Genomic DNA, 26,889 nt, shown 5'->3' on the forward strand with positions numbered 1-26,889 from the left:
GAATTCCACCCGACCTTGCAAGTGGCTCAGGTTTCTTCTGAACAAATATCCCTTATTAGGTTCTGGTGCCTAGCCTCCAGAGGTGGCCATGGGCTGTTCACCTCCTACTGTTCCTCCTCAGTCACATGGCTTGGGACACGTGGCCCCAGGCCTGCTTTGTCCCCTGGCCCAGGCACCCGAGCTGATTTGGACCCAAAAGCTGCACCCTGCCTGTCTGGAGGCTCACTGCTGCCCCCTGGTGCCAGCTGTCACTGTCACCTCTGGGTCAAGTACCCCACCACGTTTTAACTGCTTTTCTCCCATCCCACCCCATATCTACTTCCCTGAAATTTTCTCTTAAAATAGCCACTTTTTTTAGTGTATCTTAGGAGGTTCACTATCTGCATACCATACCTTACTTCTATTGCTCTCCCCATTAATTAAGGCAGAAAAGTTGAGTGACATGTCTAAATGTCACCCAGCCAGCAGGAAAGTGGCCCAGAAGGCATTTGAACCCAGGTCTCCTTCACCCCAAAGACCACACCCACTAACCTGCACTGATGCTCTCTGGGTTCCCTTGTTCACCTCCAGCCTTCAAGTATATTTTCTCCTTACCTTAGCTCCTATTAGCCCTGCCTCCAACATATTTCCTAAACCTGCCCACTTCTCAGATCTTCAGCTCCCAGCCTTCATTATCATTCACCTGGACCGGTACAGTCCCCCACCTTGGTCCCTAGGTCCCTCCATCATGCCCCTGCCTCCACTGTGTCTCCCACAGGTACAGAAGGGGACCTGTGAACAACTGAGTTCACTTACCCAGAGTGCAAGCCAGAAGTCCTCACTGCAGCCACCAGGCCCTGTCCAATCCACCCTAATGCTGCCCTCTGTCGGTTCATGCTGCTACTCGCTCCTCAGAGCTTGTGCCGGAAACACTCCCCACCTGGTCCTTGATTGGCTCGGTCCTCATCCTTCCACCTTCAGCTTAGGGGTCATCTCAGGGAGCCTTCTCTGCTCATCTAAAATGGGCCTTTCTTGGTGACAACTATGTCACCTTTATTTTTTCATGGCATTTGTCACAATCTGCAATCACTAATTTGTGTTTTCACTTACTAAGAGTGTGCCTTCTTATCCAGAATGTCAGCTCAAAGAGGAGCCAATTCTTGGCTCTTCTTTTTTTTTTTTTTAATTTTTTAAAATAAGATTTTATTCATCCATCTTGAGAGGGGAAGGGAAGGAGCGAGGGAGAGAAACAATGTATGGTTGCCTCTCGTGTGTCCCCCGTTGGAAACTGGCCTGCAACCTAGGCATGTGCCCTGACCGGGAATCAAACCACCATACTCTGGTTCACAGGCCTGCGCTCAATCCACTGAGCTACACCAGCCAGGGCTAATTCTTGCCTCTTCTTTACTACCTTTGTTTGGATTGACCAGTATTCATTTCTGTAGTTTGCAACTTTGAAAGGCCCAGATCCAGAATGATCCAAGATGAGGTCAGGCCTGAGGGAAGGGGACCACTGCCGTTTTAGAAAGGAGGCATGCAAGCACAGGTGTGCTCACCTGGTAGAGGCTGGCCAAACACTCAAAGTGGCCCAGACAACTAACAGGCACAAAAAAGACCATGCTGTGTGTTTCCAACTGTGACATTGGAGAACAGATAAAGCTAATCCTGGTGATGTAAGAAGAGATTTAGGGTTGGCTAGTAAGGGCAGGAGAAAACTTCCTGGGGTGATGACACCATTCCTTATTTTGATTTGAGTGGTACTCAGATGTATACTATAAAAATGTTTGCCAAGCTGTACACTTATGGTTGCATATATTATACTTCATTTTTGTAACTGAAAAAATTTAATTGTTCAAGTACAGTTTTCTGTCCTTTACTCCCATCCCAGCCCACCCCCCAGTGCTCCCCACCTCCCTCCCTTTTCCACCCCCCCTAATTTTTGTCCATGTGTCCTTTATACTTGTTCCTGTACACTAAATTTTTTTTTAAAGGGGGTTAAGGGATATGGGAAGTTCCCTTTTGGCTCATCTATCTGTGAGGCTGGACTGGCTTGGGCATCAGAAGCAGGTGTGGTGGGTGACCCATGCGTTCACTCCCTTGCTGTTTTGGGCACTCTAAGCCATGCATTCCGCATAGCGGAAATACAGGAGTGAATGAGAACCTGGTTCCCTGGTTTCCAAGTTTACCATCTAACAAGGGAGACAGTAACTAAATATATAATAGGTAGTGATAAACACTTTGAAGGACAATAAAGCAGGGTGATTGGATAGTGCTCTTTAAGAAATGGTGGTCAGGCCCTGGCTAGCGTGGCTCAGTTGGTTGGGACATCATCTCATGGACCGAAAGGTCACAGGTTCAATTCCCTGTCAGGGCACATGCCTAGGTTGTGGGTTTGGTCTCCAGTCGGGTTGTGCAAGAGGCAGCTGATTGATGTTTCTCTCCCTTTCTCTCTCCTTCGTTTCCCCTCTCTCTAAAGTCCATCAGGGAAAGGCAGGTCTCTGAGGAGCTGTGAGGAGCTGAGGACTGGGAGGAGGAGGGAGCTCTGCATAGGGAGGGAAGAATGCTTTAGGCAGAGGAACCGCCAGTACAAAGGTCCTGAGGTGATAAAGTGCTTGAGTAAATGATGGGAGTAAGTAGCTTTTTTAAAATTTTATTTTTAAAAAGGTTTTATTTATTTTAGTGAGGGAAAGGGAGGAAGAGAGAGAGAAACATCAATGTGTACTTGCCTCTCACACACCCCACACTAGGGACCTGGCCCACAACTCAGGCATGTGCCCTGACTGGGAATCTAACCGGCAACTCTTTGGTTTGCAGGCCTGCACTCACTCCACTGAGCCACACCAGCCAGGGCCCCATTTTTATTTTTAAAAATTGTAATAAAATACATATAAAATTTACCACCTTAACCATTCTTGAGTGTCCAGTTCAGTACGTACATTCACAATGTTGCGCAAACCATCACTACCACCCGGGTCCAGAACTCTTCCTCTTCCCCAATTGGAACTCTGTCCCCACTAAACAACTTATTATTCCCCCTCCTCCTGCCACCCACCATTCTCCCTGTCACTGTGCATTCGACTCCTTAGGGACTTCATGTACGTGGAATCCTATAGTTGTCTTTTAGTGACTGGCGTATTTCACTTTGCATATGCCTTCAAGGTTCATTCATGTTGTAGCATGTATCAGGCTTTCCTTCCTTTTTAAGGTTAAGTAATAACCCCATAGCATGAATACATATTGTTTATCCATTCAGCCTTTATGGGCACTTGAATTGTTTCCACGTTTTGTTTACTATGAATAAGGCTATGAACATGGGTGTGCAACTGTCTCCTCCAGACTCTTTCAATTGGTGAATCATATGGTCATTTTACATTTAATATTTTTGAGGAAATACATTTTCTCACTCCATCTGTTGGCTCGACTTTCTTCTGAGTTGGTTTCATTCTGTCAAGTTCTGTCATTAAGGTACAGGCCCCGTCCCCTAGCCACACCTTATATTCCCCTGGCTTCAAGATCAGAGAATGAGGGCTTCTCCTGCTCCACAGTCCCAGGACCTGGTGCTCACGGGCTCTGATTGCCCCAATTTTGTCATTTACTACTAAGCTAATTACTGTGGCCAGGTAATGGGCCTAATTTTGGAGTCAGGCTGTGGGGATCTGGTTAACGAACTACCGATTGGGAAAGGTAGAGGGGCGGTTCCCCATTAGCACTGTGGTCAGCCCGTGTCCACTCTACTGAGATGGTGGGAAGGTAGCTCGTAGGGTTCAAAGCTTTCAAGGGGAGTTCTTGGGTGTAATCAGGGGAGTCGGCAGAAATCTGTGAAGATGAGGAAGACAAGTGGATGATGTTCATGAGGACATTCAAGTCTTGAGGACAGCAGAACCTGTTTAGATAGAGGGAGTGCAAGAGGGGGACAGACCTTAATCCTCAACCAGTGAGGGGGAGGGTATAATGGGGAGAAGGGTATAGCCAGGTATCAGGGGGTGTCAGTGAAGGCAAAGAAGTGAGAGGATAGTTACGTGTATAGGGAACTGTTGTAGTGGAAAAGCTAAGGTAAGAGGCTGGGTTAGGGTAGAGATACAGTGAGAGAGGGCAAATGGCTTCTGGGGTCTCCATCTTGTATAACAACCAAAAGACACCACAGACAAGGAGCGTGATAGATGTAGCACGTCAGGTTTGGCTGAAAATCTCTTATCCAGTAGTTCCTGGTGGGCGGGAGTAGTTGTGGGCCCAGATAGATTACAATTGTAAGGGAGTTTTGGTTTCCTCCACACTTTCACCGCAGCCTAAAGGATCTTCTCAATTAAAAACCTCAGGTTGCACAGGGCACAAACCCAGTATTTTAACAACCACAACATTAACTGTTTCTGCAGCACTCATTCCAGGTTGGCTACTCCAGCAAAACTTTGAGGTTGAAAAACACTGCAGATCCCTTCAGGGCTCCTCTGTGGAAGTTGCTGTTGGAAATCAGGATCTTATCTGCCCCTTTCTTCACTTGGGGTCCCTTTTATAGGGGTTTCCCTTGCTCAAATGCAAGTTTTTTAGAAATGTAACCTTTGCCCCTTCCCAAGAAAGGTCTACAGACTTGGGGTCAGGAAACAAGAAACCTTCCCTCTTCTACCACGTGGTAGCGCTGTTAGCTTAATCAAGTTGCTTTGCTGCTTAGCCTGTTCTGCTAGTGTCAAGACACTACTGATCTCTAGTGTTCAAGTTTGTTACCACTTTTACTATCAGTAACCTGAAACAATCTAAACTTAATTGTCTGAATACATGCTATGAGCTTTACAAAACTTTTAATTTCAAGCTCTATTTGTTACAGAAATATCTTTAAGTTGGGGTGGGGGAGATGGATACTGTATCATTTATGAGAAAAACAGCAATAAAAATACAATTAAGCATCGTTGGGAGTAAAGTATCTCTGTAGAGACACAAGAGAACTTTACAATGACTGCCTAGGAAGAGGTTGGCAGGGTAGGAAGACTGACTTTGCCCCCTCACACCTTTTTGTACATCTGCCATTTATATTATGTGAATAGGTTATTGCTTCACAATCTTAAGTGTAAATAAAAAGCAGTAGGTATAGCATTCGCCCCACCCCTGCAACAGTATTTTTACACTCTTACCTTTTTAATTACTTTGGGGCATTTGTTCTGAAGAAAAACTGTGCCAAGTGCTTTTTTTATATTAATTTTTTAATAAATGAGTTTTCTTAATTAAAAATTTTATTTATTCACTTAGAGAGTGGGAGGGAAAGAGGAGAGGGTGAGAAACATCAATGTGTGGTTGCCTCTCACATGGCTCTCCTCCACTGGGAACCTGGCTCGCAACCCAGGCATGGGCTCTGACTGGTAATCAAACTGGCCACCCTTTGGTTCCCAGCCCGAGCTCAAACCACTGAACTATACCAGCCAGATACATTAATTTTTTTATTGTTGTTCAAGTACAGTTGTCTCTATTCCCGCCCCATCAAATGCTTATATATATTCACCATTTGTAGATAAGGGAACGGAGGCTCAGTGTCTGGTTACACCAGAGGACTCAAACCTAGGGTAGCCACTGGATCCTGCAATCTTTATAAATCAGCTGTAACGTCCCTACATTTTTGCAAGACCCGTATTAAGCGGCAAGTCTTGAACAACTTCTCATCTCCTTCGAGAAGAAAACTTTTTCAACAACTCCTTGCTCCAAATCTCCGAAGACTCCGAACCCCAGCCTCGCATCTGTCAACCTGCCTAGCAACGAATTCTGTACAGTCCCAGCCTGATTCTGACCCTGGAGGGGTACAGAGCTTACTTTAGATACATATTGTACACCAGGGACCTCACAAAGCAACAGCGAGGATTCCAAACACGAGGCTTCTAAAATAAAATAGTGCTCGGTCCTAGGGCCTTTATTTGAGACCAACGACGTTGGCCAAGTATCGCAGCACCAGTTCTCCCGTGAATGGACCGTGAATCCCCAAGACAGGTCATTTTCTCCATCTGTGAAACAAGGGCTGAAAAATCCGACCAGTTCGGTTTTGCACTTCGGCGCCTCCGGCACTGCCATCTGGAACAATCACCTCTGGTCTTCTTCGCCTTTCGTTGAGATTGCAGGGAGTGGATTCGGTGGGGCGGCTTCCTTCTGAGGCAGGGGCGGGAAAATCCACAGAGACCCCGCTACTTTAAGGTTAACTGGCCAGATTCTCCGAGGCATTTCCACTAACGCGCTCAAACAGACGGGAGTAAGATGGGTGCAACGCCGACGCCTCAGCGAGAATCCGCCCCTCGGCCTGCGTCACGTGGAAAGGTTCGAAACCGTCCTTAAAAAAAAAAAAAAAAGAGCGTTGACGTTGTCACGTGATGCAGGTCACCAACACAGCAAAGGGAAAGCGAAAGGTCCTTGTCACGTGGCCGAGGACTCTGAATTTGCCACTACCACGTGATCAAGCAGTGGCGTTGAAAAGGGGAGGGAACCGCCCGACATCACGTGACGAGCACGCAACGGAGATGCTTTGGTCACGTGACTAGAGCCCTCCTCCCTCTCTTTTCGTCCCTCCTCCCTCAAACCTGAACTTGCGTCGAGCGGCTACGCGGTGGCGAGGGGGCGGGGCCCTGGGTCACGTGGCTCCGCACCTCCCCGGCGCGCGCCCGCCCGCCTGCTCGCCCCCGGCTCCTCCTCCTCTTCTCGCCATTGCAGTTGGACTCAGCAACCCGGTACGCACCGCGTGGCTTTTGGGGGGAGACCCCGGCGGGTTGTGACAGGAGGTCAGCGGCGGTCGCGATCGGGGAAGGGGACGCCGGCAAGGTAAAGGTAAGCTCCAATGTGGCGGCGGTGGAGCCCGCTCCCGCCTCTACCCCCCTCCCCCCGGCTCGCCCTCCCACTCAACGCTGCCCCGGTTTTGGAGTCACAGTGACAAGACCGGAGGCACCCCGCGCTGTCGGCCTCTGCCTAGTCCTATTGCCTTAACGCCTGCCTTATTTCTCCCTCGTCAGCCGTGCTCCCGCGCTTGGCCGTTACTCTCCCCCATTGTGCCGAGGAAACAAAATGGCGGCGTCGGCGGCGAGGGCCCGGTGCGCGCGCATCCGTCCTCCCCCCCTTCACGGCCCCTCGATCGGCGGCAGCGCCTCGCAAGGGGGGTGCGCGCTCACCGGCTCCGGGCCGCTGCTTGCCCCGGGCCGGGCTTTTGTCTGTTGCGGCGCCCCGCATGCGCGCGCGCACGTGCTGAGAACACACCCCCCCCTCTGGTCTGGAGCGTCCTGGCCCGCGCAGCCAGAGCGACCCTCCTTCTCCTCTTTGTCCCGCTCCTGCCCCTGGTTGCAGGAGGGTTCCAGGTTCCAGGGGCGGGAAACGTGGCCTCCTTTGTCCTTACATGGCGCGGAGAGGACGACCCCCCTCCCCGGAATCTCATCCAGACCCGGATTACAGAGGAATTTCATGGGTTTCCCATATCCCTGGCCAACCAGGCCTCCCCCATATCAGGATCCAAACTTCGGGGAGGATTTAAGATTTCCCTTTTTTAGTCCAGGTGTTTCATTGGTGTTGAATTTTCCTAGATTGCTTAGAGATTTTCATTCTTCCCCAAATGATCATCTGCTGTGATGGTTGGGTGCATTGTAATGTGCAAATTTGGGACCCAAACGTGAGTGCTAAAAATCCCTTTCTGCCTTATTTCCTCAAATAGTAGAATGACTGAGTTCTTGGGGTAGCTCTTGATGTTCTGCCCGGGTTAATCCTCCTCCTGGATGAATTATCTGGGATGCACAAGGAACAGCGTGGTCTCCACCAGCTCAATGCCAAAACTTGGTGAGAGTAAGCCATTTCTTCTAAATTTCGAAATTGATTGAAAGTTGCTTGGGTTTCTGCTTAGGGGAACGTGATGGATCAGCAAGAAAGCATCAGTTTCTGAGATAAGCCTCCTTTTTCTGGACTCACGTATTTCAGATTGTGAATTTATGTTTCTGATAGCTTAGGATTCTGTCCTCTTTACAGTGAATGGTCTGGTGGCATATTTGGGTTCCATGGGGAAATACAAGGTGCCTCCCAAAGTTGAGACTCAAATTTACTACTTTAGGCTCTCTTTTCCTCAGGTGTCGGTGGTTGGGAGTCTCCACAGATTGCTCACAGTGCTGCCGCTAATGCTTTGTGTGCGATGTTTGTGGGATGTGTGGGATGCTTGTGGAATGTGTGGGATGTAGGGACAGCAGCTGCTCAGGCTGTGAATGAAGTGTGGGAACCAAGGAGCTCATTCACAGCTGGCTAAAGGCTCTAGGGAAGGGACAGGTGCTACTATCCCTAGTCCTAGGGTCTTTGCCCCTGAGCTGTTTCTCTGCCACATGGGCCCCTCCTGGTGCCTGTAGTTTGGGAATGGAATCTGCTGGCCTTAGTGTTGTCTATAGCTTATTGGTGGCTGGCAATTACTGCTAAGCTTGGCCTTGCCGGCACTGGACACTTGATTTATCAGAGTCTCCTTATCCTCCAGGAGCTTGGGCAAATCATCTTTCTGGAGTGGAGTGGAGTGGAGCCTAATGGGCAGTTTTGTTTTTTCTTGATTTGAACTCATTTAAAAAAACGAGTTCCTCCCCTGGCTCGTGTAGCTCAGTGGATTGAGCGTGGGCCTGCGAACCAGAGGATTGTGGTGCGATTCCCAATCAGGGCACGTGCCCAGGTTGCAGACCAACAGTTCCCAGCAGGGGACACAGGAGAGACAACTATACATTGATATTTCTTTCCCTTTCTCCTTCCCTTTTCCTCCAAAGATAAATAAATAAAATCTTTTTTAAAGAGTTCCTTTAGTATACTTAAGAGTGTTTTTTTTTAAGACCCATATTCCTTGGAGTGAGGGATCAAAGGCTGTTGTAATGTTTTAAAAATTTCTTCCTGTCAAAAAAACCACATTGGCAAGAGTGGCTAGTATTCTGATGGCACATATATGGTGCTCATTTTCATTTCATTCTCCCCTGGTTAAGTTCTCTAGGAAGAGACAGGTGGAGTCGAGAGAAAAGAGCCGCCTTCTATGAGTATATGAGCCACTTTTCTTTGGGTGAACACTTGGTGGTACCTTGTCTGTCTTTAGGCTTCAGCCAGATAGAGAGGTTGGGAATGTTCTCATTTCTAGAAAAAGCTAGGGGTTTTTTAGGCTGGTCATCTCCCTCTTAATTACCTCTCTCTCTCCTCCCCAGTTCCTCCTAATTCCACCTTTTACAGCTCAGAGAAATTATTCCTTTCCCCAAGAAACTTGGGTGTATACCTCCTTGAGGTTCACCTGCTACATCTTTGTTGGTTTATTAATCTTGTACAGTTTTGAAAGATGTATAAATGTCACCATCGGATATTAGCATATATATGGCCCACAAAGTGGTGACTTTTTTTCAAATCATGCTTTGAACCTTCTCAGAAATTAGAATTTTTTTAGGCTTTCTGTATTGGGTGCTTTTTATTTTAGCAAAGTCCTAGGACAGGAAAGTTTGGTTTTTGTTTCCAGGGGAAGGGTTTGGAATTAGAGCCAGATGGTGGTCTGACACAGTTTGTTAGTGAACTGTGTCAGGGCCCTTGAAGGGCTGAGGTTGACTTGAGTTTTCTGCTGTAGCATTTGACAGTTTCATCTGAAAAGGCTATCTTCCCTCTCTACTTTGCTATTTAGGGTAAGTTGGTGCTATCTGTTTGTGATGCTGGCAGCATAGAAATAATAGTGAAAACTGGGTGGACAGGTGTTTGTTAGGGAGCTTGTCAGTATACTGATTTTTAAAAATTGCATCTTCTCATATTTGTGTTCTGTTAAACCCTTGAGATTTTTTTCAAGACTGAACATTATAGGTGATTCCATTAGAAATTGCAGTTGGAAACTCAGACTTTAAGATACCTGTTTTCAAGATGTGTTACGAAAGCGATGTCCATTTGAAATTTTTTTCTCTTCTTGAATGTCCATATAATGAAGAAATTAAAAATGTACACTGAGCTGCACCAGCCAGGGCAAAAATACAGCCACCAGTTTTAACAGGAGAATGAGTTTACTATCTAAGGGCCTTTGCGGGGGGGGGGGGGGGGTTGGACCATACATGATCACCAAGGATCGTTTAGTAAAAGGTAAAATATGCATCCTTTTATTAGACTATGTAAACTGGATCCATATTTTTACGCTCTTAGATGATTAGTGAGAAACAGTGCTGTTGGCAATTTGAGGTCCATGGTAAATTTTTTCTAATCCTCACGGAAGGATGTGTTTATTGATTTTTACAGAGAGCGAAATTTAATATGAGAAATACTGATTGGCTGCCTCCCACATAGGCCCCAACCAGAAATCAAACCTATCACCTTTTTGTGAATGGGACAATGCTTAAACCAACTGAGCCACCTCGCCAGGGCAGGTCCGTGATAATTTTTATTTAACATTCCAAGCAGCCTGCCTTCTTATTTTCAGTAGGATTGTGGTTCAAAACCAAGGGTGGTAAGGTTTTATTGGGATGATCATCCAGGCCACTTGTTTTTGTTACTTGCCTTTCAACTACTTTTATACTGAGTGTGTTAATAAATTTCAACAACATGGAAAGAACCAGGCCAGCCCCATGGCTCATAGTGGCACCTAATAAATATTTGTCCTGTGGGTGACCTGTGCAGAATGCTTGCAGGAGGGGAATATAGGTGCCCAATAAACAGAATTGTGGGCTTCTCAGTGAGAGCTCACCAGTGACCACAGCCTCACAGAGCAGATGTGTGAACTGACGAGTGGAGAAAAGGTGAACTGAGTCAATTGTGGTGAAGTTACTTGAGATTTTTTTTTTTTAAATGTAAGGCTTCAGCTCTGGAAAAACACTTAAGCAGTTTTTCACAAAACTAACGCAACTGCCATATGACCCAGCAATTTATAACTTTTGTGCATTTATCCCAAAGAAATGAATATATATATTCACACAAAAACTAATGCACAAGTGTTCTTAGCAACTTTATTTGTAATAGCCGACCCAGAAACCACCCAGATGTTCTCAAGCTGGTGAATGGTTAAACACAAGAAACTATATTCATACCATGGGATACTATTTAGCAATAAAAAAGAACCAATTGTTGATACATACACAACTTGGGTGAATCTTGAGGCAGTCATGCTGCATGAAACAAGCCAGTCCTGAAAGGTTACATACTCTGCAATTCCATTTATATAACATTCTTGGAGCATGAAAATTGTAGAAATGGTAAATGGATTAGTGGTGGTTAGGGGTTAGGCATGGGGGACAGTTGGAAGGTGAATGTGACTATGCAGGGCAATAGGAGAGATCTTTGTGACAGCAGTGGTCTGTATCTATTTTATTACTTTGTTTGCAAAAATGTTACCATTGGGGGAAACTGGCTTAAAGAGTACATTTGATCTCTGTTATTTCTTACAATTGCAGGTGAAGCTAGTTGTCTAAAAATGAACAATTTGCATTAAAAAAATTTTCCTTGCCCCCTAAAATAATTCACATTTGAATGTTAATGTCCTTGAGAGAAAAATCTTTTTCTTCTTAATTAGGGGGAAAATCATTTTTGGGAGAAGTAAAATTAAGTTGCATCCTACTTTTTAAAAAGTCTTCTAAGACTTCCCCCCTGGGGATAGATTGGTGGGTTGCCCCTGCCTCTTACAAGGTGGGGACAATTTCCTGTGCTGGCTTCTCTCACCTGCTTGCTGCCAGAAGAACATGTTGGAAAGAGAGTTTGATAATTCCCACTTGGAGTTATGTTAAATCTTCTGCTATGATATTATATCCTCTCACAGGCGGATTTTAAATTTTTTATTTTTTTATTTTTAGAGAGGGGAAGGGTGGGAGAGACAAAAAAAAAAAAACATGGATCTGTTGCCTCTTGTACCTGCCCCAGCCTGAGACCAGACCTGCAACCCAGGTATGTGCCCTGCCTGGGAATTGGACCAGCAAACTTTTGCTTTGCTCGAGGATGCTTAACAAAAGTGAGTCGCACTGGTCAGGGCCAGGCAGATTTTAAAACATATCTGTTGGCTCATCCAAGAATAGTTGAAGTTACCCCTGTAATACATTGTATTTGTAGTTTTACAGTTCAAAAAAGCATTTTTCCGCAGTCACCTTCAGTTCTTGCTATTTGCAGCTTTGAGGCAAGTGATTTGCTGGAGGTCCCAAGCTGCTAGGTTGGAGAACCTAGGTGGGGCTTCTGTTTCTAAGACCCATGGGTTCTCCACAATGCTAGAGAGGCTGGGGTCCTATGTCCCACAGTCCGGTTGTAGTTCCAGAAACATTTTGAGGAACAACCTGTATTTGCCAACCTTTTATTTTGTCAAGGAATATGTCGTACTTACGTTTTATTTATCGGGGAGAGAGAGAGTGACATTGGTTGGTTACCTCCTGTACATTCCCCAACTAGGTGTTGAACCTATAACCCCTAGGTACATGCCCTGACTATGAGTCAAACCTGTAGACTTTTGGTGTACGATACGGGACAATGCTCCAATCAACTGAGCCACCTGTCCGGGGTGAGAAAAAAGGATGTTTTAACACTGAAATATAGGGAAAAATTAAACTTAAAGGATGGCCTTTTACATTGAAAATATTTGTGAAAATCTCATCCTAACTGTATACCTCTCTACAGATCAATAAAAACAGTGTTGCAGACAAAACTTGGAACTGTTGCATTAGACTTCATACTTTTGTGGGACTTAATTTCTCAGAGTGGTGTCCATAACCGTATTTCAGATTGGCATCTTCTACCTGGGTTGCATTGTTAAAATAGCTACTATTATTTATTTGTTTAATTTATTGAGGTGACATTGTTAATAAAATTACAGGTTTCAGGTACACAATTACATAATGCATATCTGTATATTGTGTGTTCACCACCCCAAGTAAAATTTCTTTTTATGTGTCTTAACTTCACATTCCAGCATTGGATAGTTCTGGTGGTCAGGAAAACCAGGAGCTGGGTTGGATCCTTGTACATTTCAAAATCTAATTCAGTGTGTTTAGGACCAACATCCACTTCAAGACAGTTCCGCAGAGTCCCTGGGATAGCTGTAAGATTTTGTGAAATACTCTGGAAGTGGGGTGGGCGTCCACCCTGGAGGAAGAATGATGGGGCCATAACCATTAGGGTGTTAACACCATACTGGCTCATTCTGTGAACATTTGTTGATCCACACATTTCTTTCCCAACAGCAAGTGCCACAAAGGTCATATTCTAATTAGTGAGAGGTCAGAAAAATGGTCAGCACATTGCAAGTATAATGTTTTTTGTGGTTTAAACTTCTTTGATTACTTGCCATAAGTGGGCTGGTTTTAAGAATAAAAGAAAGAAGCTTGATTCCATTGTGTTAAAATATCCCAAACCGGCCCTGGCTGGGTAGCTAGTTGGTTAGAGCATCTTCTGGGTATGCCAAGATTGCAGGTTTGATCCCTGGTCAGGACACAAATGAGAATGAACCAGTGAATGCATAAATAAGTGGAACAACAAATCTGGTTTTTTTCCCCTCCCCCTGTCTCTCTTCATTCCTTCCTCTAAAGTCCATAAATAAAATGAAAATAAATAAAACATCCCACACCACACAGAGGTCATGTTTAAAATCCTGTCCTTCACTCTCCTCATTCTCTCTTTGGGTTTCTTTTCAGAGCGTCTGGGCTAGTAACAATTAGGTTGCATTTTTGCCCACATTCGAACCATAAACGAGGTTGCCTCAAGTAGCTTTGTACAGCCTTTCACAGTTTATTTTTAAAGTTAGATTGGTAGCTCTGGCTGGTGTGACTAAGTGGATTGAACGATGGCCAGTGAACCAAAAGGTCCCTGGTTCAATTCTTCATTGGGGTACATGCCTGGGTTGCCAGTCAAGTGTGAGGGGCAACCAAATGATATTTCTCTCGTACATCACTGTTTCTCTCCCTCCCTTTTTCTCTTTCTAAAAACAATTTTTTTTAAGTTATATTGGTAAGGAGCAGTGGAGCCTTGGCATGTAGATAGGTGTTGTGGTGTTTCTTGCTAAAAATGATTTTAAAGGTTTCTGTTTATCCAGAAGACCCCTGTGTCCATTAATGAGATGGATTCCATAGTATTCAAAACCAGAGCAACTGACTTCTGAGAGGCTGATTTGGATGACAAATCTGGACTCACACTAAGACAAGCAGGGCCAGTTTTGTTGTCCTGTAGAGCGGTGTTGACTTCCATTTTTAAATGTTTGTTTTAGTTGAAATAATTAGTACTCTTACTCGTTTTGTTCATCTGAATCAAGAAGCATCACCACCAAGGCTGGTGTAAGGGAGGGAGGCCTGGGATAAATGGACTGCAGGTGGGCCAAGCTTAGTGGTCAGAGCCAGCCACAGCTCAGTGGATCCTCTCAGGTCCTTTCTAGGTCCTGCCTCTCAAACCAGAGGAGGATCAAATAGGGCAGCCTGCTGGAACAGAGGCACACCCGGGTTCCTGAAGTTTTAAACGGTGGGGTGAAGACAGGAGATGGGAACCTACTTGCAGGCCATTTGTTGAAGAGAGGGATGCATCTGGGGGCATGTGGTGTTAGGGGGGCACTTTGGATGGGCTGATATTTTGACACAATGAATGTCCTCTTTCCCCAGTGGGAGAAGGGGGGGGGTTTAGCCTGCTTAAAGTATCATTATGGAATGTGGACTTGCATAAATGTAATGTGCTGAATCAATTTTAGTTATATATTTGAAACATTCTATTATGAAAAATTTAAACATACATAAAAAGTGATACAATTTTACAGTGAATGCCTACCTGAATACACACCCTAGACTCTGCTGTTGACATTTGACTGTTTCACACATTTATCTGTCCATTTGTTGTTCTGTTCATCCTTCAGTCCACTATATTTTTATGATGCATTTCAGAGTAAGCAGAAAGTTCAGTCTTCCCTTGAAACATTAGAGTCCAGCATTTGTTTACAGTCCTTTTTCTTTTTTCTTTTTTTTTTTTTTAAGATTTTATTTATTTATCTTTAGAGGGGAAGGGAAGGAGAGAGGGAGAGAAACGGCAATGTATGGTTGCCTCTAGTGCGTCCCCTGCTGGGAACTGGCCTGCAGGGAACTGGTCTGCAACTCCGGTATGTGCCCTGACTGGGAATCGAACTGCGATTGTCTGGTTCGCAGGCCCACGCTCAATCCACTGAGCTACACAAGCCAGGGCTTACAGTTCCTTTTTCTTTTGGAGTAATGCACCCATTCATGAATTCTGACCACTGCACACATCAAACCTCTACCAAGATGTAGACCAAGATCAACACCCCACAGAGAGAGCATGCCCTGAGGCCCTTTTCCAGTTGTTCCCTGTCACCATTCCCCAGAGGCAACTGTTCTGAATTTTTTCTCATCTATTAGTTTTGACTATTCTAGAACTTCATACAGGTGGAAGTGTTATTACTTTTTAATACTCAAGTTTCCCTGAATGTAGCCAGTGGGAGCCTTTACAAGTGGACAAGCCTCCATTAGCCTCCCGTTAGCCTCCACGCTTCCTTGCTCTCTGACTGACACGGCACCGTGTGACCCAGGCCTACCTGCTACAATTTCTATATCAGGTGCTGCATCAGCTACTTCTCCCAGGAGCTCCTTTCAGTTGGTTTTAGATGATACAAAATATCAGTCCTACAAAGCCCTGGGTAAAAAGGTCTGAGCCACCTGGAACTTTGGTTAAAGCCTTGTTATTTTTAATGTCTCTACATTTGTTGTTTGTGGTGGAAGAGGGATGTGAGACGAATAGGTGGTGTAAAGTGAAGCATCTGCTTCTGTACCACTTCACGTTTAAAGAGGAGTTTGTCCTGGTGCACTAGCCAGCCAGGTCAGAGGGAATAGGGGACTTGCTCTGTCCATCTTTGTCACAGCTGCTAGCCAGCCCATGCCTGGCACAGAGAAGGTGCACACTGAATACATGTTGAATAAATAAATATGCTTTTAAATGTCAGCTTTTGTTATCAGATTGATGAGGCTCCAGCATAGATAATGGCCAGTACTGGCAGCTGTTTAACATGGGTCTTCACCATTAGGCTCTGATTTTCCCCCCCTTATTATTATTTTTTAATTTGTGAGAAATGTTGATATGTTGTTCGACTTAGTTGTGTATTCATTGGTTGATTCTTGTGGGTGCCCTGACAGGGGATAAAACCAGCAACTTTGGTGTATCTGAACATGCTCTAACTAACTGAGCTGTCTGGCCAGGATGGAGCCTTTAAATTTTCAATTCCATTGCTAGGTAGTTGTGACACATTGTGGGATTCTTGTTTTGTCCAATCATGTCCTTGTTTATCCTAAAAGTGGGTTCCTTTTTAGGATAAGCCTGCTACCCTGGCTGGTGACTGGCTTGGATTGACGGAGCTAGCTGGTAGGTGGTTGCATGCAATGGGGGTATTCATCAGTTCCATATTGAGCTGATAGGATTTTGTTGTTGTTGTGTACTCGTCTGAAAGATTTCAATGTGGACCAGACTTTTCACACAAAGTGGGAGTTCAGTAGGTTGTGGTCAGCATGTTGTTTGGAGTCCAAAATTGCAGCTGTGTTTATCCTGAAGCCTTCGGTTGTCTTAACCTCTGCAAAGATGTGTCCATGTGGTGCAGTGGTCACATCCACATGATGTTGCAAAAGATTCCTGACTTTCCAGTTTATAGGATCCTTATGGGGTCCCATGTCTCATGCATTTTCCCTTCATCTCTTTATTACCCTTAAGGACCAGAGCAACTTTCTCCTCTTTTCCTTCTCCAAATACCCAAATATTCCTGAACATTTCTACATATTCAATTTCTTGGAGCCTTGTTATTTTTATTTTTTATATTTGTAAAATTTGGCATACTTTATAGGAGAAAGGAAAAAGATTGCCCTGGCTGTGTGGTTCATTTGGTTGGAGCATTATCTTGTATACCAAAAAGTTAAGGTCCAATTTCCAGTTGAACATGTACTGGAGGCAGCCGATTGATGTTTCTTTTCCTTCCTTCTCTCTCATCAGTAATCATATCCTCAGGTGAGGATTGAAGAAGTGATAAAGATAGAAAAAGTAAAAATCATCTGTGTGGGCTTGAAGTGAGACTTGGCTTTTAGAAACAAACTATTTTCATTTTTAGGGAACTTTATGATTAGTTGTATCTTGGCATAGCAGTGGTTACTTGGAAGTAAAGATGTGTCCTGCGGTGATAATGGCTCCTTAATGAGATAGCACTACTGTTTTGCTGCTAAAATTTATTCATCTATGAAATATTTGAACTTAAAAAGGTTTTCTGATCTTATAGACAGCTGAAGTATTGATAACATAAAGGAAATCTGTCACGATTTGAAAAGATAAGCAAAATTTGATTTCCAGACACTACAGAAAAAGAAGTAAAAATGGTAAGAAAGTTTTTCTTTAATCATAGGTACAATTTCTTCATTTGTGTATAAATACATTTGTAGTATTGCCTTAAAATACTTGATTGTATAGCTTTTATTTAGATTTCTTGAATTATACTACATACGTAACAATTCAGGTAATACAGAAATGTATAAAGTAAGTGTCCCTTTCCCCCACTGTCTAGAGAAAGAAAAACCATTGTTTAGTTGTCCTTTTCTGAGTGTTTATATACAGGGGTGGGCTGTATACAGCCCATATACAGCTTATATATAGAAGTCAGCTTACAGTTTCAGAGTATGTGAGACACAGTTTATTCTTGTATTATCGTATTATTTATTCGTATTACAACTGTAAGCCTAGTTTTGCCCACTCTATACAGTAGTCCCTCCTTATCATGGCTTTGCTTTCCATGGTTTCAGTTACCCATTATTAACCACAGTCCAAAAATACGTGGAAAATTCCAAAAACAAATAATTCAGATTCACCTCAATCTCATCATGTAGGCATTGTGTCGTCATCACATCACAGGAAGTGGAGGAAGGGTGAGTACAGTACAATGAGATATTTTGTGAGCAAGAGAAGGGCCACATTTACATAATTCACAGTGTATTTTTGTAATTATTCTATTTTATTAATCTACCATGCCTGGCTTATAAATTAAATTTTATTATAGATATGTATGCATAGGGGAAAAAAAACAGTATATAGGTGGTTCAGTGTTATCCATGGCTTCAGGCATCCGCTGGAGGTCTTGGAATGTATCTGCTGCAAATAAGTGGGGGCTACTGTGGTCTTTATTTTCACATGAATGATAAACCATAGTTGTGAGTTTTGTAGCTTAAAAGAGACCAGTGAATTGCTTGGTCTCTTCACATTAGTTTTAACTGAGTTTTCTCATTTCCAGCGTCCATTGCGAATTTTTGTGAATGATGATCGCCACGTAATGGCAAAACATTCTTCCGTTTATCCAACCCAAGAGGAACTGGAGGCAGTCCAGAACATGGTGTCCCACACAGAACGGGCTCTCAAAGCTGTCTCTGACTGGATTGATGAGCAAGAGAAAGGCAGTGGTGAGCAAGCTGAGTCTGAGAACTTGGACATGCCCCCGGAGGATGAGACCAAAGAAGGGGCTGGGTAAGTTTGAGGTTTTGTGTTTTTTCTTCTTTCTAGGGATACTGTGTATCCCTCCTGTAGTATATAGCTGAGCATTTCCTTTCCTAAAGAAACTCCAGCCTTTCTGATTGTGGTCAGACTGAATTCCTCATATATCATTTATTGATCTGTCCTTTAGGGAACAGAAGACAGAGCACATGACCAGAACCCTGCGGGGGGTTATGCGTGTTGGCCTCGTGGCAAAGGGCCTGCTGCTCAAGGGGGACTTGGACTTAGAGCTGGTGCTGCTATGCAAAGAGAAGCCCACAACTGCCCTCTTGGACAAGGTGGCTGACAATTTGGCCATCCAGCTCGCTGTGAGTGTGACCATTTGTACTGGGTGGGGCTGGGGGTGCTGTTGAGGATATGAGGCAGAGGAAGAGATGCCCAGCTGTGCAGTGTATGTATGCCAAGAGGCCCACTCCAAACCTACCCTTTTACTTGCTGTACTCACACCTTCTCAATGAGTAATGGACAGATGCCACAGAGCCACTTAGGTTATGACAGCATTGTTGCCCAGATACTCTGGCTTTGAGGAAGGAGCCAGTACCTACCATGTGCTAGGCCTCACTGGATGTGAACTTCATATCCAGATTCAGTTGAATGGGTGGACGGATGAATGGATAGTATAATTAACTCACCCTAATCCAAACCAGGACATCACCAATAACTTTTTAAAAACCAGTGTATTTGTCTTGTTAAAAAAGTATTACATGAAAGCCTGTGGCATTTTTTGAGTATCTACACCAGATCCTAGGGCAGACAAGCTTTTTACATGTATCATTTCATCTTCATGATGCCCCTTTTAGATAGTGCTTTATCATCTAAGTGTGTGGAAAGAGTAACTGATCCCAGCACCCCCAGCCTATGAGTTCTAGGGCTTCAGAACCTCCACAGGTCACTGTAATGTGCTGCCTCCTTGGGACACTGTCCTCCTGGATTTAATGAGAGGATGAGCAAAAACAAAAGTAAAAAATCCCATTCCTAAGAGACACCATTCACTTTCGTATTTAAACATGAATTCTGCTACATGTGACTGACAATTTGGGATTCAGGCCAAAGGTTAGAATTGAAATGTGTAGCCTAATGCAGTATACAGATAATTCTGAAGAACTATTTAAAATGAAGCCCTAAGCTTTTCTGTTTTAGTAGTGATTTTAAGTTAATTTTATTCTCCTTAATTAAAAAAGAATTGAAGAAAATTAAGCTGATGAAAATTTTTATAGTGGAGGGACCAGTTTTAAATAAAGAGTTGGCCTTTAGAGAAAGATACTGAGAAAGTGTATATATATGTATTTTTTAAAATTTAGATTAGTGTTTTTTACTGGGGCAAATGTGACCTCCCTCCCCCTGCCTCCAGAGGACATGGCAGTACACAGTTTTGGTTGTCACAGTGTGAAGATTAGGTTGCTACTGGCATCTGTTGGATGGAGGCTGGAGATACTGCTCATCACCCTACAGTGCACAGGACAGCCCCACTCTCCAGAATAATCCTGCCTGAAGGCCAGTATTGCCAAAGAGGAGAAACCCCAATTTAGATTTTTTCCAAAGTGCAGCTGCCTTCCCTGCATATAATATTTACTTTGTTTCCCTTTTAAAAAATCATAAAAGTTTGACATTTTTTTTTTAAGGTTTTATTTATTTACTTTTAGAGAAAGGGGTAGGGAAGGGAGATAGAGAGGGGGAGAAACATTAGTGTGGGGTTGCCTCTTGCACACTCCCTATTGGGGACCTGGCCCAAAACTCAGGCACGTGCCCTGACTAGGAATTGAACTGGTGACTTTTCAGTTTGCAGGCAAGCACTCAATCCACTGAGTCAGACCTGCCAGGGCCCAAGACTTTCTTTCTTTTTTTCCATATATATATATAATTCTTTTTTTTTTTTTTTTAGATTTTATTTACTTATCTTTAGAGGGGAAGGAGGGAGAGAAACAACTATGCATGGTTGCCTTTCGTGCACCCCCTGCTGGGAACTGGCCTGCAGGGAACCGGACTGCAACCCAGCCATGTGCCCTGACTGGGAATTGAACCACCATCTTCTGGTTCTCAGGCCTGTGCTCAATCCACTGAGCTACACCAGCTAGGGCCTAGAATTTTCTTGATTACAGCATGTAAAATGGCATATAAAAGAAAGCAGAAGTCATACTGTTGTAACCATTCCTATGTACAAATGCATTTACAGTGAGTACATGCTTTACTATGCACCAGTGTTACAAACTATTTTACTACCCACTGATTTCATACCACACACTGATTTCATACCACACACTGATGGCCACTCATCCTGGTGAGGAAATAACAGTGGGTAGATACACACTCAGCTGGATTCTCTGCTTTCCATGCAGCATCTAGTTTAAGCCTCCTGCAGCCTTGTAGTACAGGTCATGTTATTTTATTAAGTCCGTTTTACAAATTATAAACCACAGTCATAATGATATTAAATGATTTGTCAAGTCATATAGCAACCTAGTGACAAATTGTTGAATCACATCCTTACCTCCTCCCAGACCCTGAACTCCCGTGTGTTGCATTGTGAAGCTCCCTATTATGAAAAATCACCTCCCTTTCTTTATGAAACCCCAAAATAGACACAGACCTTGCCAGTAAAAGGCAAGTCCTGACCCTCTAGATGAATGGACTGCTGTCCCATCACACCCCAAGAAGTTGGCCTGTCTCTTGCAATAACCAGTGGGGCTAAATAGAAGTGTTGAGTCCCCTGAGGAGAAAGTTTTTTGAAAGTTGCATTTTATTTTCTAGGCTGTTACAGAAGACAAGTATGAAATACTCCAGTCTGTTGATGATGCTGCAATAGTGATAAAAAACACAAAGGAGCCTCCATTGTCCCTGACCATCCACCTGACATCCCCTGTTGTCAGAGAAGAAATGGAGAAAGTACTAGCTGGAGGTAGGAAGGCTGAGAAGGCCAGCAGGACTTTGGAAACTTGGTGTTCCCTTACCATTCGAATGTGCTATTCAATTTTAGACTGTTGATAAAAAGATAGTGGTGTAGCTTTGCCCACTTTTACTCTGAGATCACATCTCTCATTTGGTTTTGGTACTGGGGAGTTCGACTACACGGTTGCACTAAAAGTGAGTAGCACTTTTCAGAGGATTACACCATTTTGGTTTATCTTAATCCTTGAATGCTGTCATCAGTGTTGCACTTGGTTTTTTTGTTGAGCCATTCTCTTCTCTGGCTTTGAAACAGTATGTCTTGGGTGATGTTATGGTTTTTCAAAGTATGGAAATGGAAGACAGTCCGATGGTTTCTGCATGAACATCACGTTGGAGTTGTGCAGACAGCTTGTGGTGCCGCAGAACTGAGGTCTTCATTTGTCTTCCTTCCTTTGGCTGCTTTTATCAGCTCAGTGATTGACATGCAAAGAGCTTATTGATAACAGAGTTAAGTAGGAGTGTGATTTTTCTAAAAACCTCAGACACTAATGCTTTCACAACTCATAGTCCACCCAGGGCTTCTCTTCTGTGTGAATATTTTTTCATCACAAATCTCACACCGCAAGGTAAAGGCAGTAGGCCTTATTCAGTCTCTTACACACGCGCGTGCGCGGCAAAAACGACATGCTCTGTTTTTGCTGTAGCATAGGCTCACACTTAGCACTCTTGTTGCTGTTCTTTGATTACCTTTGGTTCTCATACCTGATTCCAACTACCAAAGCCCTTTTAGTTTATCAATTTAGGGACGCTGGACCTTTGACCAACAGGACTCTCTCTGTCAAGGGCTGGGGCTAGGGCAGTCCTGCCTGGTGGGCGGAGGTGGTCCCCTTTGCTGCAGATGCCTTGGGATGGCAGTTGTGGGAAGCAGAGAGGGAGTTTATTTTCTCTCCCCACCTTTTTTTGTTTCATGGATTTTTTTGTGGGTTTTTTTAATTGAATTTTTTAGCATAGCTAATTTATTGGGAGATGAGGGGAGGAAGCAAGGTAATAGTCTGTTAGAAGATAGGATCCACCTCTCTATCCCCTCCCTTATGGGATTATTCCTTGTAGAATAACTTTCCTTTTATGTTTTCATTTTTGTTTTTTGGGGATTTTTTTTTTTTTTTTTTTTTGGAGCAGCCTCCAATTTTTACAATTTACTCTCTGGGCAGAGTTAATGCACTCTGGCTTTTCCTACCCTGGTTCAGGGCAGAAATGACTTGAGATTCTGGGAGCCTCCACTGCCCTTTAGGAAGCTGCCACATCCCCTTTCCACCTGACAGAAACCCCTTGGTCAAACTGTGCCTTGTCTTCTTATTCCATCCATGAATAGAAACGCTATCAGTCAACGACCCCCCGGACGTCCTGGACAGGCAGAAATGCCTTGCTGCCTTGGCGTCCCTCCGACACGCCAAGTGGTTCCAGGTTTGCATTTTGTTCTTCTATTTGTCTTTTGGTAGAGAATTCCTAAGTTTTAACTTGGCTAAAACTTGCACCGTAAAGTTTTGGTAACGTTGAAGAGCACCGTGCCAAAGCTTAGCACCTGCAGGTGTGCAGTTGCTAACGCAGCACGCATAAACAAATTCGACACCCCCCCAGGAGACTTGTGACTGAGTAGGTGGGTTGGTGCTGCTTTGTGCCAAGAGTAACATTATTGTTGTCCACATAGTGGCATCACTGCCAACCACACACTTGATGGTTGTGAATGTTCACCCTTTACCCTGGACAAAGTAGCACCCTGAGGCTTGTGTTGTTCATGTTTGCCTTGTGTTCTTGGAGGTGCCTTGGTGTAAAGATCCTGTGCTTTGTTCCTCTAGGCCAGAGCCAATGGGCTGAAGTCGTGTGTTATTGTCATCCGGGTCCTGAGGGACCTGTGCACCCGCGTGCCCACCTGGGGTCCTCTAAGAGGATGGGTAAGGCACCTTCTAGCTATGGCCCCCTGAGGATTTTGTGCACAGAGACCTTCCTTTATAACCCAGGACTATCTTCTGGTAACTGGGCTAGAATAGCATTTTTGGGCATGACCACTGTGCCCCAGCATAGCTGTTTATTGAGCAACTGCTATTTCCTATACCCTGTTTAGAAGCTGAGAGTGAAACCAGGACCCCTGCCCACATAGCAGGTACACAGCTCAGCCCAGGGAGGGGGCTGGCCAGGCAGCACACTTAGGGTGACACGCTCTACTCCATGATGATGCCTTTGTACCTGCCTTTGGCCAGCAGTCAGTAAGTGGGCCTATAGGCCAATTGTGTTGTACTTCTAAATATAAGTACTTACATAGTACTTTTGACATGGCTGACTGGCCCTTTGAGGAAAAGCTCTAGGTGTTTTATCTTTGGTTTAGCCCTGACTTGTGATCTTAAAAGGTTATGACTGTCTGTGCCACCTCCTCTTCACACATACACAGTGACAGCTGTTTAGCATCATCAACTTTCCTCCTGGACACTGGCTAACTGTCCCCCTTGCCTTTCAGCCCCTTGAGCTTCTCTGTGAGAAGTCCATCGGCACAGCCAACAGACCCATGGGTGCTGGCGAGGCCCTGCGGAGAGTGCTGGAATGCCTGGCTTCGGGCATCGTGATGCCAGGTTGGGGGCTTGTGCTTTGCAAGTTTCAAGGAAAGGACAGGGATCAAGGCTCTGAGGCCACTTCCTGGCGGGTTCCCTGACTGGGTTAGGGCAGCCGTAGCCCCATGTCCCCCCCCCTAGGGCTAAAGCATGTGACTACCCTCTTGCACCATCATATCCAGCCCTGTGCCGGCTCCGCAGCTGAGACTCAGGGCGGATCCGGGGCAATGGTGACCCACTCCCATGTGAGCTTCTTGCTCTGAGACCCATGTGGATTATTTCTCTCATGGGCTGGATGCTGAGTGGGTCACCGAGCTCGGCGTGTTTTCCAGAGCTGGGTGTGGATGGGGCGCGGGGGGGTAACGCATATGGTTCCCTCAGCCAGTACAACTCTTCCGAGATGCTAAAAGATAATCCTCTGCATATCTTCCTTGTTTCCTGCCTTCAGATGGTTCTGGCATTTATGACCCTTGTGAAAAAGAAGCCACTGATGCTATTGGGCATCTAGACAGACAGCAACGGGAAGATATCACACAGAGTGCGCAGGTATAGTCATCGCCATTGCCACTGTGAGCCCTTACCCAGTCTGTAATCACTGGCTTCTAGTTCCATTACTGGGTATTCTCAGGGTCGCCACTGGATTTGTAGGCTCAGGTCGGGGAATGAAGGCGAAGGGATTATGACTGATACAGGGAGCCCCAACCTGGGCTGCTTCTTTCCCCTGGCGCCACGCATGGTTGTAGCCTGCCCCTCAGCCTGCTCGAGTGCTATTTTCAGACATCGAGTTCAGCGGGGATATATATTTGTTGTACAGATTATTGCAGGGGTCCTTCCCTTAACAGGCCTACCACGTGGCTCCGTGTGGCAACCAGTCCCCAGGTTGGGGTCTCCTGTATTCCTCCTCTCAAGGTGGGTGGTCATAGGCTGGTCTTCCCCCACAGCAAGTCTGGGTCCTGGCATCAGGCCCTCCCTTGGCTGTTGGGGGAACCCTTGCTGTTGTAGGGGAGACCATTAGCAACCCCCTCAGCTCCTGCCCCTTACAGAAGGCACTAGCAAGCGCACATACCTTGGCCAGGAGCACAGGACAGCTGAATCAGGTTCCTGTTCCTTTTTCCCTTTTCCAGCATGCTTTGCGATTAGCTGCATTTGGCCAGCTGCATAAAGTCCTGGGCATGGATCCTCTGCCTTCTAAGATGCCCAAGAAACCAAAGAATGAAAACCCAGTGGACTACACGGGTAAGTGTGCTAAGGGTTCCAGGCTCGACAGTGGCCTTGTGGACTCCCCACAGAGCACCTGGCTGGACTCTTAGCCACTTCTGTCCTAATCTCTTACAGTTCAAATCCCCCCTAGTACCACCTATGCCATTACACCAATGAAACGCCCAATGGAGGAGGATGGAGAGGAAAAATCTCCCAGCAAAAAGAAGAAGAAGATTCAGAAGAAAGGTATAGGCATTTGTTCTGGGGTCTTTTTTTTTTTATCCTCCTTTAGCTATCAGTTAAAGTTATTTAACATACAAGTGGGGAGATGCCTTACTTTTTCCAGACATCATATATGAGTTAAGTCATTTTTTAAATGATTACGTATAATGTGGGTACAGCACTCAAGTGGAATAGATGTGCCCCAGCTGGTGACCCCAGGGGTGGCGTGTATCTGGGATCACCATAGGCAAGGCCTTGGAATGTGGGGCTGCCCAGTCCATTGTGTCCAGCAACAAAAAGCCATCAGAAGAGTTCCCCTCCCTGGTTCAGAACTGACTGGTTTCCAGAGTGATGTTGGTGGTCTTTCTCTAGAGGAGAAGGCAGAGCCTCCCCAGGCTATGAATGCCCTAATGAGGCTGAACCAGCTGAAGCCCGGGTTGCAGTATAAACTGGTTTCCCAGGCGGGGCCAGTCCACGCCCCCATCTTCACCATGTCTGTGGAAGTAGACGGCAGCTCATTCGAGGCCTCCGGACCATCCAAAAAGACTGCCAAGCTACATGTGGCTGTTAAGGTAGGGTGGCTGGGGGTATTGTTCAGCCCCTGTCCTTTCAGACAGTAAAAGCACTTTCTTCATCGGCACCTTCTTTAGAGCTGTTGTCTCTTATTTAAGCCCTAGGTGCAAACACTAAAATGCTTAGGTTTTTTGTTTTGTTTTGTTTTGTTTTGTTTTGTTTTGTTTTTTTTTAATGTTTGTCAAATCACATGAGTCAAGAATGCATTTGTCATCATGGCTGTCAGGCAGAGGGTGTCTACCCATGGCTGGGCATGTGCAGAGCTAAAGGAATAAGATGCCTTCAGATCGCTGGATAACACCTTAGGATTCCTAGGATGCATCAGATTCAGGGTGCCCAGGTGCTGAACCCCATCCCTTACTGGGGGCCTTGCGGGTCTTCCTCCTAGGTGTTACAGGACATGGGCTTGCCTACTGGTGCTGAAGGTAGAGACTCCAATAAGGGGGAGGACTCAGCTGAGGAGACGGAGGCCAAGCCAGCCGTGGTGGCCCCTCCGCCTGTGGTAGAAGCCACTTCGACCCCCAGTGCTGCCTTCACCTCAGATCCCAGTGCCGAGGTGAGCCCATGGTGGGCGCCGAAGTGCCCGATGGGATGGAGCAGGCGGCTTTGTGTCCTTCGAGCCCGTACGGTTGTTGATTTTTGTTGTGTCCCCCCCCCACCAAAGGAGTCACCTTCCACTTGGGGAGCCTACAGGGGGAGCTGGGTGTGAGCCTTTAAGCTACTACTGAGGGGTTTGCTGATATTGACCCAGCACTCAGGGTTGCACTAGGGTGGCCCTCAGTCAAGGACAGGCTATTTCCCAGAGGGAGAAAGTACAGGTGGGGGTCATGCTATCGCTAGGAGGCTCACAGATGACTTTGAGGGGTGAGGGTGGTATGGGACAGCATGGTTCAGAGTGGAGGGCCATAATGCAGAAGCAGCTGCCCTCCACATGCTGGACAGCCCTTAGCTGAGTATGTTGGTTTTCTTTTCT

General features: G+C 45.3%; 1 protein-coding gene across 12 annotated transcripts in view; it reads left to right on the forward strand.

The window, feature by feature from the left end:
* Window positions 1-6,626: 6,626 nt before the first annotated feature.
* Window positions 6,627-26,889, forward strand: part of ILF3 (interleukin enhancer binding factor 3) — a 34,925-nt gene continuing 14,662 nt past the window's right edge. For 6 of the 12 annotated variants that reach the window (XM_037153917.2, XM_037153911.2, XM_037153916.2 and 3 more), the window contains exons 1-13: window positions 6,627-6,771; window positions 17,174-17,270; window positions 18,176-18,405; window positions 18,563-18,740; window positions 21,181-21,328; window positions 22,691-22,782; window positions 23,175-23,270; window positions 23,831-23,942; window positions 24,370-24,467; window positions 25,046-25,157; window positions 25,257-25,367; window positions 25,716-25,915; window positions 26,305-26,472. In XM_037153917.2, the coding sequence (XP_037009812.1) occupies window positions 17,268-17,270; window positions 18,176-18,405; window positions 18,563-18,740; window positions 21,181-21,328; window positions 22,691-22,782; window positions 23,175-23,270; window positions 23,831-23,942; window positions 24,370-24,467; window positions 25,046-25,157; window positions 25,257-25,367; window positions 25,716-25,915; window positions 26,305-26,472 (1,548 nt within the window). In that variant the 5' untranslated portion in view covers window positions 6,627-6,771; window positions 17,174-17,267. Of the gene's footprint in view, window positions 6,772-7,642; window positions 7,765-11,741; window positions 11,833-16,223; window positions 16,276-17,173; window positions 17,271-17,705; window positions 17,814-18,175; window positions 18,406-18,562; window positions 18,741-21,180; window positions 21,329-22,690; window positions 22,783-23,174; window positions 23,271-23,830; window positions 23,943-24,369; window positions 24,468-25,045; window positions 25,158-25,256; window positions 25,368-25,715; window positions 25,916-26,304; window positions 26,473-26,889 lie in introns of those variants that run through there. The other 6 variants (XM_053658276.1, XM_037153912.2, XM_053658278.1 and 3 more) reach the window with 6 other exon arrangements.

This window comes from Artibeus jamaicensis, unplaced genomic scaffold (genome assembly GCF_021234435.1).
Source record: "Artibeus jamaicensis isolate MK-2021 breed Jamaican fruit bat unplaced genomic scaffold, CSHL_Jam_final scaffold_537, whole genome shotgun sequence".
Taxonomy (NCBI): Eukaryota; Metazoa; Chordata; class Mammalia; order Chiroptera; family Phyllostomidae; genus Artibeus; species Artibeus jamaicensis.